Source organism: Carassius auratus, chromosome 15 (genome assembly GCF_003368295.1).
Source record: "Carassius auratus strain Wakin chromosome 15, ASM336829v1, whole genome shotgun sequence".
NCBI lineage: Eukaryota > Metazoa > Chordata > Actinopteri > Cypriniformes > Cyprinidae > Carassius > Carassius auratus.
In genome coordinates this window covers 4,021,477-4,036,735 of record NC_039257.1, presented here as the reverse complement: position 1 = coordinate 4,036,735, position 15,259 = coordinate 4,021,477, and the positions used below count along the sequence as shown (strand labels likewise).

The following is a 15,259-nucleotide window of genomic DNA, read 5'->3' as shown; positions in this document are numbered from 1 at the left end:
TCAGCGCCCTCTGTTGATCAACGACTTACAGTTTATTGTAAAATTGTAGTTTATATCAGCGTGTAGGATATTTAATTGCGCAAGATCATATTTAATAGGGATGCACCGATCATGATTTTTCATGGCCGATTCCGTTACCGATTTTTTACAAGCAAACTGGCCGATTCCGATAACGATTTCCGATTTTTTTAAAAATCTTTTAAGCAACAAACAAGAAAGAAGGAAAGTGCATAAACAATATATTTGGTATATAATAGGCCAAACTTGCTTTTAGCTATTGAAAACAATAACTGTTACCATCTGAAATTAACAGCAGTAACTGCACGGTAAGTAGCCTACAGTACATTCAATACAAACATAGATGGTACAGACGTCAGCATTTAGCTTTTGTTTTTGAATTGTAATAAAAGATTAACTGTAACCATGTGAAATTCAAGGCAAGGACTGCATAGTTCTACAGTCCAAAAACCACAATCAACACACATTCAATAAGATGTTTCTTAATCAGCATTCAGTATTTTAGTTTTTAAATTTGGTTTTAAATTAAAAAAAGGTCTTTACAGTGAGACTAAATAATGCTATATAAATACTTTTTCCAAAATGTTAAAATCAAATAATGTTGGTGCGAATAAAACAAAGATGCAATGTGTTTCATACATTCCAATAAAAAATAAAATAAAATAAAAAATAGGGTACTTATTTACATCTATTTACACTTATCGTCTCAAGTAAAAAAATATAGATGTGAATCATTACCCTAAAATGTTTTAATTGGATGAATGAAACACTTTTTTTCAGTGTGCTACAGCAGGTGATTTTAAAATCAAATTAAGTCTATGTAATTTTAAGGTCAAATAAAAATAATCATCCTAATGCAGAACTGACGTTTATTTATGGATTTTCAAACGTGTATGCAAGTTCTAATAAAAAAACATTTCAGTTTTGTCACAGTTTAGTCCGTTTCGTTTCTCATCCAAAACGCGAGAAGTTGACCTGAACATCTCTTCACGGTCTACCAGTGTTCAGGGCGCGGACCGGTACAGTGGACGCTCGCGCAGCTTCAGTCAGTATTTGCATTTGCAGTACTGATCGGCTGCCTGAGTCCTGCACACAGATTTCGAAATACTCTTCCACACAAATGACATACCGAACGATTACAATGTAGTCTGTGCACGCGAGCGCACCTCTGGAAAAATCGGCCGGAAAAAGACCAAAAACCAGCCGATTGCCGATCGCGTATTTGAAGCAAAAACCACATGTAAATTTCTGTGCACACCTAAATTCACCCTGAATAGGTTTCCTCAAAAAAAAAAAAAAAAAAAAAAAAAAAATTATTTATAAATAAATAAACAAGTAGCTAAAAAGAAAGAAAAGAATGAAAAAATTATTTAAAAATGAAACCCAATCTTCCTCATAACAAGGTGTTTGATCAATCATGAACAAATAGCGTGTGAAGAATCATCTTTATACCTAAAAGTGCCTGGTATTAATTGGTTCAACGAAACAGGAAGGTTTGAGTGCCAAAGCAAATAATTCTTTTCATAGCCTGTGTGACTGCTCTTAATTAAATGGGTTGGGAAAACATTTCTAAAACAAATAACTTACAAAGAAAATCAGCTTTTGGTTAAGCCTATTGATTCAATTAACTATAAAGGACAGAAAACGTGCTCTGAAATTTATAGGCATGGAAATTCCTCACTGTATAAATTAAAACCGTGTTACATGTGCTGACTACAACATTTATGATCTATAAATATGAGAATTAAAACTTCACATGCTGTCATAGAGGTTGATTTATAAAGATATGCCTGGTTTACATTGATATCAATCACTGGTTAGCTAGTTTACTCTGAACATGTTGCCTTATGCTCGTTTTAGACATTTTAACTTAAAATGTTGATGGAAAAACGTCAACTAGGCTAAATCTGTTCAGCAAACTCTTCTAACCAATCATAAACCTCAAAAAGCAGCACGTGACTAAACGCGGAAGTGCATGTGTAGTGGACGAGCTGCAAAAAGCGTCTTCTTCATTGGATCACGTAATAGACACGCACGAGTACCAGCAGCAGCTCAGCTGTCAGAGAGCTGAAGCTGTTCAGTCAACAAACCCGGAATAACGCGGTTAAACTCCACATTTGATTTCATTTATCACATCTCCTGGTGAGTTTCCTCATGGAAATGTTTTGTTATCTGCTTTGAAAACAACAGATGAGAGGTGGAGGTTAATATGTGGGCTTATGAAAGGGTGTTAGCCAGCAACAGTTTCATTATGTTGGATTGTTGTTTTAAAACTTATAAGATACTTGGGTTTCAAGATTCACTAGATAAACTACCAATAGGCCTCTTCTTCAAGTCTGAATGTCACTTCGCAATGTTAAGCAGGTGTTTACTTTGTAAATCCTCATGTGACAGTACGTCATATAAGCTGGTCCAATGCTAATAGGCCACAAAAAGTTAATTTAGTTTAATTTCTCAAAATGCGCATAATAATTTAATAATTTAAGTTCATCTTTTGAAAAATACTACAGTATATTGGTACCATTGTAGTGTAATGACGCCAGTCAGTGGTGCTATGATATTATATGATGTTCTACTAAAACTCATTGTATTCACTTTTAGGAAGAGTACTTAATATATGCTTTAAAATAATTTACTTAAGTGTTAAATTTAAATAAAATGCAATCAGTTGAACTTTTGACATAAGAGGGACTTAAGTACATTTTTGTATGTAATTTCATGAGTTCTTCTGCTTTTGAAATATGGTTAAAGTATGTTGAATGTACTGACAATTTCTGGTAAACTAAAATGTACTTAAATGCCATCAATGTTTAAACTTGTATGTCATGTATTTTAATATTTATGTAATTACACATTTGAACGGATTCAGCTGTAGTTTAGTACATTTAAAGATATTTACTTAAATGTAATATTGAACACACTAATTAAAATTCAGTTTGTGATTTAGTTAACACATTAAAATAAGTGTATTTCTTTAAAGCATGACAAAAGAATATTAAAATGTACTTCTTTCATTTGACTTCAGTATTACATGATATGCAAGTATGAAAAAAATATTTTGAAGATTTGAAATAAAGTGAATTTTCATATTTAATACAATTAAGCACGTTTCTTTTTCACTAAGGTACACATGCGGATGCAAGTTATTCCAACAACAAAAAGACTTGATATTTTGTGTAACATTTGAAGTAAAATTTGCTTGCTGGCATCTCTTGTAATATAAGAAAGTTGAGGAAGTCATGGGACACAGAGGAAGTTATGTAGCTTTTAAACACATGAACATTCCTGACCCTGACACATGAACATTCCTTTTTTCAGTTATGGAGCAAGTGAAGCAGGAGGCCTTTGATAACGCCAGGCTGCAGGTGATCAAAGATGGGTACGAGAAGGCATTCACATGCATCAATAAAGCTCTCACAGAGGATGAGGTGGGCCACAGTGCAGAGGCGCTAAAACTGTACCGACAAGGGCGGCAGCACCTCCTCAGGGCTCTCAGTGTTCCCTCGCAGGGTATGGAGTGTGTGGGTCCCTCCTGGGAATCAGCTAGACAGATGCAGCGCAAGATGCAGGAGACTCTCAACAACATTACCACTCGCTTAGCCATGCTGGAAACCATCCCAGACCCCAACAAAGTCTCGGATAGCAGCGCAGCCCCTCAGAAACTCTACCCTGAAGTCCCGAAGGTCAAGTCGGACCAGATGCTTGCTTCCAACAGCAGGGTTGCAGGGGCTTCAGGTGGGCCAGTTCCGGTCTCCCCCTCAGTGCAGCCCAATATGTTAATTGACCAGCCTCCTGCATACACCCCTCAAGCTGCTGACGGACACCTGAGCATTTCCTATGGCACCGACTCGGGTGAACTCTCCCTGGTTGGTGATGAGTTCTACAGCAATACGTCTAATTCAGCACCTTCTCCTCAGTGTCTGGGGGAGGATGGAGAGGAACTCTTTTTCCTTCCTCAAGGGGTGCAGATCTTCTTTGTTACACCTGACGGGCAAGTCAGTGCTCCCTCTTATCCAGGGTACCTGCGCATCGTCAAGTTCACCAGTGAGCAATCAGAGAGGATTCCAAACAGGCCACCTGCCTTCCTACAGGTAAGAAATCAAAAGCTGCGTTATTTATATAAAGCTGCATTATTTAGCGCAAGGTTGGGGGTTCGATTCCCTGGGAACACATGATAGGTAAAAATTGATGGCCTGAATCCACTGTAAGTCGCTTTGGATAAAAGCGTCTGCTAAATGCATAAATTTAATTTAATTTAATTTTTAAATATAAATGTATTTATTAATTTAGTTGTTTTTTTTCTGTACAGAAAAATAAAGCAAGTTTTAGGAACAGGAAGATTTTTTTTCTTTTTTCGTTTTGATCATTTTAATTTCAATTAAACCAATTTTCTCCACAAATTCAATTTATGTAATTCATAAAATATCATTTGTTTATTTTTATAACAACAAATTATTTTTATAGCAACAAATTTTCAATAACAATACATTTTTAGTTTTATACATTGCTATTTGTTGTGCTAAATTCTTTAAACACGCATTTTGTTTCTTTTATTTGAGATCTTTAATAGTCTTTGTTGTACTAAATGTAATAAATAAAAATGAATATAAATAAATGTAGTAATTTCTAAATTCTGGATGAATGAGATGTTTGCAAAGTACTGAGAATCCAAGGAGAAAATATGATTAATAAATTGTTAGTTAAATTGACAGTAAAAAAATTATGTTGCAATGCAAAAATCTTAATGGGCCTAAAAACAAGCTTAATGTTCTTTACACAAAATATATTTTCTTATTTGTGGGTGAATTGTGAGTCCAGACATGTTTTATACAATCTTCATAAGATTCTTTAAAAACGGTTGCTTGATCTGTTCAGCCCATAGAGATTGTTCATGTTGATATTTCCAGGCATTTGTAAAGAACGGTCCAAGTAGGCTTGTTTTCAAGACATGGTGTCCTGTAACCTACTTTCACAAGCTTTTGTCTGGCTCTAAAGCTTCCTACACTCTTGAGATGGTGTTGTCTTTAATGAGACCATCCTCATCCGTTGTTTCTTAATGGGATAGTTCACCCAAAAATGAAAATTCTGTCATTAATTACTCACCCTCATGTCATTCCAAACCTGTAAGACTTTCGTTCATCCTAGGAACACAAATTAAGATATTTTTGATGAAATCTGAAAGCTCTCTGATCCTCCATAGACAGCAAGGATTCTCTCACGATCAACACACAGAAACGTAGCAAGGACATTAAAATAATCCATGTGACATTAGGGGTTCAACCCTAACTTTACAAAGCAACGAGAATACTTTTTGTGCGCAAAGAAAACAATAATTACATCATTTATTTAGCAATTCTTCTCCCCAAGTTACCGTCTTTCGTCATTTTTGAAAAAAAACCAGAACGTAATCAGTGCTCGCATTTCGCATTGTTATTATTGTTTTCTTTGCACACAAAAAGTATTATCGTTGCTTCCTAAAATTACGGTTGAACCCCTGATGTCACATAGACTATTTTACCGATTTCCTTGCTATGTTTCTGTGCGTTGACTGTGGTAATATCGTTGCTGTCTATGGAGGGTCAGACAGCTCTCAGATTCCATAAAAATATCTTCATTTATGTTCCAAAGATGAATGAAGGTCTTACGGGTTTGGAACGACATGATGGTAATTAATGACAAAATGTTCTTTTTTGGGTGAACTAACCCTTTAACAGTATCATGTGAGTGTATCCTCACTGCTTGCATCCAATAGGCTTTCAGTGAGTGATGTCACCTCGGGAAAGCCCCAGTCATCTGAGCTTAATGACCTGTTTGGTTTTTCTTGAATTGTTCCCCTACACTAGAGACAATATAAATGACCTGGTTCAGCTCAATAGATTTTACACTTTGACCGCCACTCTGTGATAACCTGTGATAAAATTATTATAATCTGGCAAAGGTAAATAGTGAGTAATATAATCTTCACAATATGAGATGCACTTTGAACACCGCCCTAAATGAAATCCTCACAATATGAGGTAATTTTATGGAATGTCTGTATTGTATGTAAATAATAGAGTAATAATATAAAAGCCTTGGCTAACCTCTGGACCCAATCAGGGCCCAAAGACACCCACGTCCAAAAATAAATAGAGCCATATCCTCACACGGACATTGAGGTCGTAGATTAGCTGTGTCATGAAGCTGAACAAAGAGCCTCCAGTTGCTGCGCTTCAGGCTTTGACTTTAATCTTATTAAATGATAGCAGTCATGAGGACAGGATGAATGAATCCAACTGCAGAGCTGTCCACTGTCTCAATTTAGGGAGAAAATCCAGGCCTGGACTTCAAATTCGGAGCCACAGGGCAATATTCATTTATAACTTTTCACTGGTTAACATATAAATTAACATAAAAAATTGCATATCTGCAGAAAGGATAGTGTCAGCAAGCTGTATTTTTAATGATTTATTCAAATGATGGATGACAGGAATTATTATAGAGAAGTATATTTTGGGGAAGTTGTGGCCTAGTGGTTAGCGAGTTTGACTCCTAAGGTTGTGGGTTCGAGTCTTAGGCCGGCAATATCACGACTGAGATGCCCTTGAGCAAGGCACTGAACCCCCAACTGCTCCCCGGGCGCCGCAGCATAAATGTCTGCCCACTGCTCTGGGTGTGTGCTCACGGTGTGTGTGTGTTCACTGCTCTGTGTGTGTGCACTTCGGTTGGGTTAAATGCAGAGCACGAATTCTGAGTGTGGGTCACCATACTTGACTGTATGTCACATCACAGTTTTTTTAAAATTTTTTTATATATATGTAACATCAGACTATATAAACAAATATTTGTATATTTTTCTAATTAAGAATTAACATAAATCATTGTTCATTGAGAATTGTTTTTGTGGGTTTGTGAAGTAAGGCCTTTAAATTTAAAATACAATTTTAAGGGAATAATTAAATTAATTTAAAGGGATAAATCAGATAAAAAGTGATTTGTATATTTTTTGATAAAGCATTTTCACACTAATTATTCAGTAAGGTTTGTATTATTTGATCTCTGTAAAGGATACATTTGAGGTGGGACTGTTTGATTAAGCAGATTAATATCCGACAATAATTATAAAGTCCCAATGAGGAAGACATGTTCCTGAATCAACATTCTCATGATTATCAATTTTTATTTTTATTGCCTGCAGATTTTGGTGGCTTGTAGCCTGAGGAAGCCACACTCATTTTCATTTCTAATTTCAGGTTTGTGACTGGCTTTACCCATTGATGTCCTCTGACTCCCCAGTCCTGCTGTGCAACACAGGAGTCTACATGTTCCCTGACATGATGGCTCCTATCCCGGGCTCTTATGTTGGGGTGGTCCTTTCTTCTGAGCTTCCCCAGAGGGACCGCGAACTCTTCCAGAGTGTTCTTTCACAGCTGACTGACCTGCGTGTCCAGGTGAGCTGTCCCTGTGTCCCCTCAGCTCCCCCCTCAGAAACACAGGGGTCAGCAGGGGCTTCAGAGCAGGTGTGGTGGCTCAAACTCGTCTCAAAATTTGCGTGTCACTAACTTAATCTCTACAGCTTTACAAACAATTCCAGTATCTTAAATGTTGCTGCCCCTTTTAGTGTTTTTCTTTTTTTATTTATTTTTATTGTTGTTGAGTTTTTCTTTTTTTCTTTATCACAACAGAATAGAATCAAGAATTTGACACTGCGGTAAAATCATTATGTTCTTTAGCTGCATGATGTTCACTGTTTGGAATCAGATTTTTGCATGTTGCTCAAATGCATTGGGAACATATCACTGCATCTTCCTGCTTTATTAACCCCTTTTCTTTACAGATTTCAGGTGTATTTGAGAGTTTAAAAGATTTATTTAAGGTATAAATGCATTGTAATATCACCGAATGACAAGTGCATTTTGGTTGTGAATACTGTATTTATGCACTAAACATTAAGGAATACAAACACAACAGGGTGTTTTTTGGAAGTCTTAAAATTTTTAATACAGAAGAAACTCTAATGTCCTTGAAACCAATGGAAACTTAAACATTTCCAAATGACATTAGAGTGCTAGACATTTATGCACCCTTAAAATGTGCCCATATATTAGAGAAAGACTCCAAGCACATTAATGGTCAGTACCACTCTCTGCCAATAACCAAAAATGTAAAAAATAAATAAATAATAATAATTACATAAAAAAATTAAATAGCTTGTCTGAAATATATAAATGATATTATATTTAAGTATAAAATACTTTATTTAAATACTTATTTTTATAATGAATAGTTTTTCTATAATAATTATTATTGATATTATTTAAAATTTGACTATACTTAAATTCATGTTTTAATAAAAATGGACTGTCCCTGTTTTATGAAGTACGCTCACTCAGGGAATTATTTTTGATTTGAGATTAATTTATAAAATCTTGTATAATTTAGTCTGCTGTATTTTTGTTTATTTGGTTTTTATTTTGTATTCGTAAATCTTGTATTGTTCCAATTCAGTTTTTTCCATATAGATAAACAACTAACAAACTAATCCCATTGTGACATAATTATGTAAATACCATACCATGTAAAAAAGCATACCAATTTCACCCTTTAAGGTTTTTAATGTGCAGGAACGTTATATTTTCTACTATACTATATTTTCTTATCATTTAATGCACTTGACAGTTCTTGTGGTTCTTACAATACTACTATGCTTTCTGCTGCTTGCACTGCCTCCAATGCTGATATTCATAAGTTTTTCACACATTTGGCTTTGGATATAATAAAATAGCGAGCTGACTTGGCTTTTGCTTTTGAGCGGGCACACTACCCTGCGCTTCCATGGATCGAGAGCATAGAGGAGAAGGAGAATTAATTAGCTGTAATGCTCTTAGCAAACCAAGAACTCACCTTAAAATAGTGGTGAATGAGAGCACAGGCAAGTGTAACAGTAACATACCCGCCACATTTTTCTTCTTTTTTATTCAGTTGCATTATAATAAGTCATAATCCTGGTCTAGTGGTTATGTGAGTCAGAAAAACATTGTGCATGCTTTTAGAAATCATTTCACTGAGCAGCTGCTGCTGAGTTTGGAACCAAGTGCCACAGTTCTCTGTAAAGGAGGGGGCGATGACAAACACCCCCATTGTTGTGGAAATAACAGGTTGTTGTAGCAGACCATGCTGACTCACTGGCTCAAGTGTTTAGAGGCAACAAAGGATTTTTTTTCTTTTTTTTTTGGCAAATGGGGAAAAATCTGGAAGCATTCCCTCCTTGTCATAAACAATACTGGCTAATTTCCATATAGTCATCTTACAAATCACAATTTGCTTTTAGTTGTCGCTTGAGCTTGCTTTTGCGTTCTTTATGATTCTCTGTTTTTACTGTTGCCCGCTATCCTGTGTCCCCAAGGCATCAGATGTCACAAGCGATACCATTAACCTGGGTCAGAAGGTGCCGATAGTGCCTCCTGCAGCTGAAGCAGTGCCCCCTGCTGCTGAGGAGGAGAAGGTACTTCCTGAATGGAGCGAGAAGGTGGCTCAAGGGATCCTGACTGGTAAGAAGAGCAATCTGATTCCCTTAAATGAGGCTTTAATATAAAGAAAGCACGTTCAAGGCCCAGAAACATAGGACATCATTAAAATATTCCATGTGACATCAGTGGTTGAAAGGTTACCTGTACAACATTTTGGATTGTACTAGAACCTCAACAGTTGTTTTCACAAAAATAGTGATGCTGTGATGCTCTCTTTACTGGATGAAATATATCGACAGGGGCTTCATGGCTGAGCTGGGGGTTGGTGAAGGGGGCTGAGTACACAGGGAAAGCCATACATAAAGGTGCATCCAAACTACGAGAGCACATCACACCAGAGGACAAACCAACTCAAGTCAGCCCCACAGTAACCAAAAGCCTCCATGTGGCCAAACAGGCCACAGGAGGAGCAGTGAAGGTCAGCCAGTTCCTTGGTAAGGAAGTGTCTTTGTAAATTCCTAATTGTGTTGGTAATATTCAAGAAAGACGAGACGCACTTCATTTACTGTGTATGATTTGAATCAAAAGCATGTTGTGTACTGTTTCAGTGGATGGACTGTGCACAGTCGCTGGACATGTTGGCAGAGAGTTGGCACCCCATGTAAAAAAACATGGAGGGAAGCTTATCCCAGAGTCTCTGAAGAAAGACAAGGAAGGACGCTCCAATATTGATGGAGCCATGGTGGTTGCAGCAAGTGGAGTTCAAGGTGAAGTAAATCATTCCACTCAGAAATTATTCTTTTCTTGGCTATTTTAGACACATTGATGACTACAATTACATTATTATCTTTTAGACATTATTGATCAGATGGTTACCGTGATTTATCAAATTCTTTACACATGCAAATTTTACCATGGAGCAAAAAAGCCATTATATTATTGACTAAATTTATAACAAATACTAAATGGTGTCAAGAGCCAGTAATATGTGCTATTAATCATTTAGAGACCGTTGGACTACTACCATTAAAATATTTGGGCTCAGTAAAAAAAAATTAATGATTAAAAAAATTACAAAAAAAGTCTCTGCCCTTATCAAGGCTCTATGTATGTGATTAAAAAATACAGTAAAACATTACTATTGTGAAATATTAGTACAAATTTGAAAAATTGAATCCATCTGTAATGGCAAAGCAAATTTTCAGCAGACGTTACTGCAGTCTTTAATAATAATTCTAATATGTTGATTTGACGCCAATTTTTTTTTTTTTTTATTATTACCTATATTGAAATCCTTTTTTTTTTTTTTTAGGATTCTTTGAAGTTCAAAAGAACAGTATTTTTCTGAAATATAAATATTTAGCAACATGATAAATGTCTTTACTGTCACTTTTGATTTTGAAATTGAAATAATACTCTACTTTTGTCAGGATTTGCAACAATGTGGACAGGGTTGGAGGTTGCAGCAAAGAACATAGCAAAGAGTGTTGCCACAGAAACAGTTACCACGGTAAAACATAAGTAAGTAACTCCACAAGGGTCTCATTCCACCTGCTTTAAAGTTGATCATGACAATGTTTTAACTACATTTGCAGGTTCTCACCAGTAACTTTGATCAAAATAATGAACTGCACTCACGCTAGTTTCTTTCCCGTCTATTTGTTTGCAGATTTAGGGGTCTGGAGAACATTTCAGACACCCCAAATGAAAACAAGTAGAAACATGTATCCCGGCACCCTGTAAAAAGGCCTTAATTAACGTCACGAGCATGGCTAAAGCTTATGTATGAGACTGAATCAGTCAGCACTTGCACGCAATGCTAATGATTTATAGGACATAATGATTAAATCACCTCCGTTAGCATCCTGTATTGCTGTGCGCAAATTATCCACAGCTCAGAAATGGAATGTATATGTGTTCCTAACAGCCAAAGTAATTAATCTCATTGTATTTATTGCTTCATTTTTCTTAACTTTTGAACCTTTTAAGCCTGACTTTAATTATACTGTTCATCAACAGAAGATTTTATCGGATAGCAAACATAATCATCATCTACGTAATTTGACAAAGATGTACAGTATATACATGTATGCTATCGTTTAAAAGTTTGGGGTTAATATGGTTAATATGTTTAATAATACGTTTTTATTTTATTTTTTGATTTTTTATAAATTAATACTTTTGTTCAGAAAGGATGCATTAAATTGATCAAAAGTGGCATTTATAAAGATTTCTGTTTCAAATAAATGCTGTTCTTTTGAACTTTCTATTCATCCAGGATTCCTGGGAAAAAAGTATCATGGTTTCATTAAAAATATTAATCGGTTAAAACTGTTTTCAACATTGAAAAAAAATACAAATAAAAAACTTTCTCATCAGCATATTAGAATGATTTCTGAAGATTTATGTGACACTGAAGTCTAAATTATGGCTGCTGAAAATTCAGCTTTGCATCACAGGAATAAATAGCATTTAAAAATATATTAAAACAGAATATAGTTATTCAATTCAATTCAAGTTTATCATCAGAAACAGGTAACATGTTTCGTAGCTTGGCAGTGTTTCTAAGATGAAAGAATGCAGTTTTTGTAACTTGGAAAATATGCTTTTCAAAAGACAAGTTTCTGTCTAATATAACACCCAGGTTTTTGACTGTAGAGGATTTAACAGGATTTAATCCGTCTAGTTGCAAACTGTAGTCTACTAGATTCTGTGTACTGTTTTTTTGGTCCAATAATTAATATCTCTGTCTTATCCAAATTTAATACGAGAAAATTATTGGTCCAACAATCTTTTACATTTTTAACATTAGCTTATCATTAGCTTAGATAATTTAGAAGTTTCATCTGGTCTTGTTGAGATATATAGTTGAGTATCATCAACATAACAGTGGAAACTAATCCCGTATTTTCTAATAATATTACCAAGGGGCAACATTTACAGTATATTTAAAATAGCAGAAGACCTAGGACAGATCCTTGTGGCACTCCATATTTTACTGGTGATAAATGAGATGACTCCCCATTTAAATAAACAAAATGGTAGTGATCGGACAGGCAGGATCTAAAGTTACTGTATTTTAAATTGTAAACACATTTCTAATCAATTTAAATGCAGCTTTGGAGACCTCAAACTTTTGAACGAGAGTGTAAATCATCTTATACTTTACGACTGTGCAATTCATTGTAAAGAAGGTTTAAGATTTCAAGCTTAAATCCTTCCGATTAATTATCCATTTTTTAAAAGTGGGGAAATAACGGTGATTACTATAACCGTCATATAGCTCATAATATCATAATGTTTTTCAATCATAATAATTTGCACAACCGTCCTATCCTTTCTAACTAAAAATATTCAGGAATTTCAATCCAGCTTTTTTCACATCACAACATAAATATTTTTATGCCATCTTTAGGATTAATTTTTCAATTTAAATCAAAGGCAGATATTTCTGTAGATAAATGACTGAATCCATGCATGTATGTTTAACTGCTTTGCTCTGCTTCGAATATTGTCCATCTCCTAAAGCCTTTTCCATTGCCTCTTTCATCACCCCGTCCCCTCCTTTACTCAATCTGGGTTATTTATAATCAAGGTATGGGGCGGAAGCGGGCCAGGCCACCGATCATGCTGTCAACTCTGCCATCAATATGGGCGTCACCGCGTTCAATATCGACAACCTGGGGATCAAGGCAATGGTCAAGAAGACTGGCAAAGAGACTGCCCACGCCATCCTGGCAGACTATAAAGTCCAAGAGTCGAGCACTCAAGTTGAGAAACATAAAGACCAAAAGTAGAGGTTAGATTCAGACCTTTTGTTTCAGGTGTCCATTTTTAAGAGCAAACCAAATGACTGAAGACGTTGGTGGATCCTTGTCCAGTTTTTCAACGAGTGCTGTTGTTTGTTGATGTGACTGACCCTAAACTCCAAAGACTTTGCAGTAAACACAGTTTGTCTTACTGTCATGTTTACTATTTTCACTGTGTCGCAGTGTAAATGGTAAATGCACTTTTAAAAATTCCCTGAGAGTGCCGGACAATATTCTTGTTTTGCCTTACACTTCACTTCACCAGCAGTTTACTCAACTAAACATATCACCAATGATTTTACTCATATTAAATCTTCAATAGTTTTGCATGGTTTGTGTCTTTCAAATGGACCCTTAAAACAAAGTACAAGCCAAAGGTGGACTTTCGGTTTTCCCATAGAGCCTTAAGAAATATAATATTCTTGTATTTAAAAATACATATATATATCTAAAGCTTCAATATACGTATATTCCAAAACTGCTTTATGATAGCTGTTTTATACGGTATACAGACCTGTTTGTTCTTGGTACTAGGATTTCTTTATGTTTTAAAATATTAAAAAGCACTTTAACCCCTGTTAGGAAGACTTTGACATTTCTTGCAGATGATGATAAAATTAAATTGCACTTGCAGTTCGAATATGACACAGAGTTCAGATATCAGTAATCTGTTTATTCAGGAGGCAGAAAAATCTTAACTTTTTTTTTTTTTTTTTTTGGAAATGTTTAAAATTATATTATTTTAAAGTTTAAAATGTGTATTTTATAATATTAATATTATATAATAATATTGTAAATGAACAAGGCATATATTTAATAATATCTGCATAAAACTGTGAAATGCTATATATGAAGTCCAACCACTGTAGATATTGACACTCATAAACCATCTCTGCAGTTTTATTTCCCCATGAAAACTGATAATGACTGCATTTTTTTCTTTAAATTTGACTACTGACCATGTTTCTTTCGATTCCATATAAATCTTATTCCCATTTCACTGTAAACGTTAACAGAGTTGTTCATGCTTTGTGTTTGTTTTCATGCAATATGTCTCATTTGAATGTTTGGACAGCATAAATAAGCATAACAACGTTTAACCACAAGTCAATAGGTTTGCTCAGTGACAAGTAATATAATAGCCTATGGTTATCTGACATAATAAATGAAACATTTAAAACATATTGTTTTCTGTGTACTCTAATTTACACGCCGTTTGATGCTTTAAAATGTGTTCCATTCCATTGCCTTCCATTCCTTTTCTAGCCAAAGCACTAAAGATAAGGTCAAACGAGGTTATTCAGTGTGCCATGAATCAGCAGAATTTAACTTCATTTTACTGCATAATATATGAACAAAATATTATTATTCTTATGATAATGTATAAATACGTACTCAGTTGGGCTTCCTGTGAAAATGGAACGGAATAACAGTCTTGAATGGAAGTATTTTTCCCTATGCATTGAAGTTAAAGTGTATGCTGCCATCTAGTGTCGTACTTTGTAATTGTAAATTTACATTTATGCATTTAGCAGACGCTTTTATCCGAAGCGACTTTTTTTTTTATACTTTTTTAAAAAGTGCATTCAGGATATACATTATTTTATCAGTATGTTATATGTGTTCCCTGGGAATTGAATCCACGACCTTTTGCGCTGTTAACAGCTCTACCACTGAGCCACAGGAACACTAATAATAATAAACTCACTGGAAGAAAATTTGCTACTACATAAACTTTCTCTACCCATATTTAAATCTGCAGTAAAAGTGATGTGTAGGTTTAGACTTTGGTGATTTAAACATCTCAAATCTTCATTTTATTTTTATTTTGTGAATAATTAAGTATGCAAAAATGAACTGTTCAAAATATAGGCTATCAATAGTAAGTTTTACTATTTGTACTAACAGTAGCCTAAATATTTAAGATATATAATATAATCTGTTATATGTGTGTGTGTGTAATCTGTAAGTAGTTTTTTTATG

At 34.9% G+C, this 15,259-nt stretch overlaps 1 protein-coding gene across 4 annotated transcripts; it reads left to right on the top strand.

Annotated features, from left to right (window-relative positions):
* Positions 1 to 2,006: 2,006 nt before the first annotated feature.
* On the top strand, positions 2,007 to 14,458 carry LOC113114785 (spartin-like). 4 transcript variants are annotated; one of them, XM_026281800.1, is made up of 8 exons: positions 2,007 to 2,160; positions 3,337 to 4,109; positions 7,251 to 7,448; positions 9,404 to 9,548; positions 9,767 to 9,961; positions 10,076 to 10,234; positions 10,898 to 10,988; positions 13,063 to 14,458. In XM_026281800.1, exons 2-8 carry the CDS (start codon positions 3,339 to 3,341, stop codon positions 13,262 to 13,264), a joined length of 1,761 nt encoding a protein of 586 aa, XP_026137585.1. In that variant the 5' UTR covers positions 2,007 to 2,160; positions 3,337 to 3,338; the 3' UTR covers positions 13,265 to 14,458. The 4 variants fall into 4 exon arrangements, with proteins under 4 accessions (XP_026137585.1, XP_026137584.1, XP_026137586.1 ...); XM_026281799.1 differs by having other exon boundaries at positions 7,251 to 7,517; XM_026281801.1 differs by lacking the exon at positions 13,063 to 14,458 and adding an exon at positions 11,137 to 11,651 and having other exon boundaries at positions 7,251 to 7,517.
* Positions 14,459 to 15,259: the final 801 nt, after the last annotated feature.

What these genes read in the sequence shown, in the direction of transcription:
- LOC113114785 (XM_026281799.1), top strand. Translation starts at nt 3,339, where the DNA reads ATGGAGCAAGTGAAGCAGGAGGCCTTTGATAACGCCAGGCTGCAGGTG. An exon ending in CAGCAGGGGCTTCAGAGCAG is followed by an intron (nt 7,518 to 9,403) that starts GTGTGGTGGCTC and finishes TGTGTCCCCAAG; the next exon opens with GCATCAGATGTCACAAGCGA. An exon ending in GAAGGTCAGCCAGTTCCTTG is followed by an intron (nt 9,962 to 10,075) that starts GTAAGGAAGTGT and finishes GTACTGTTTCAG; the next exon opens with TGGATGGACTGTGCACAGTC.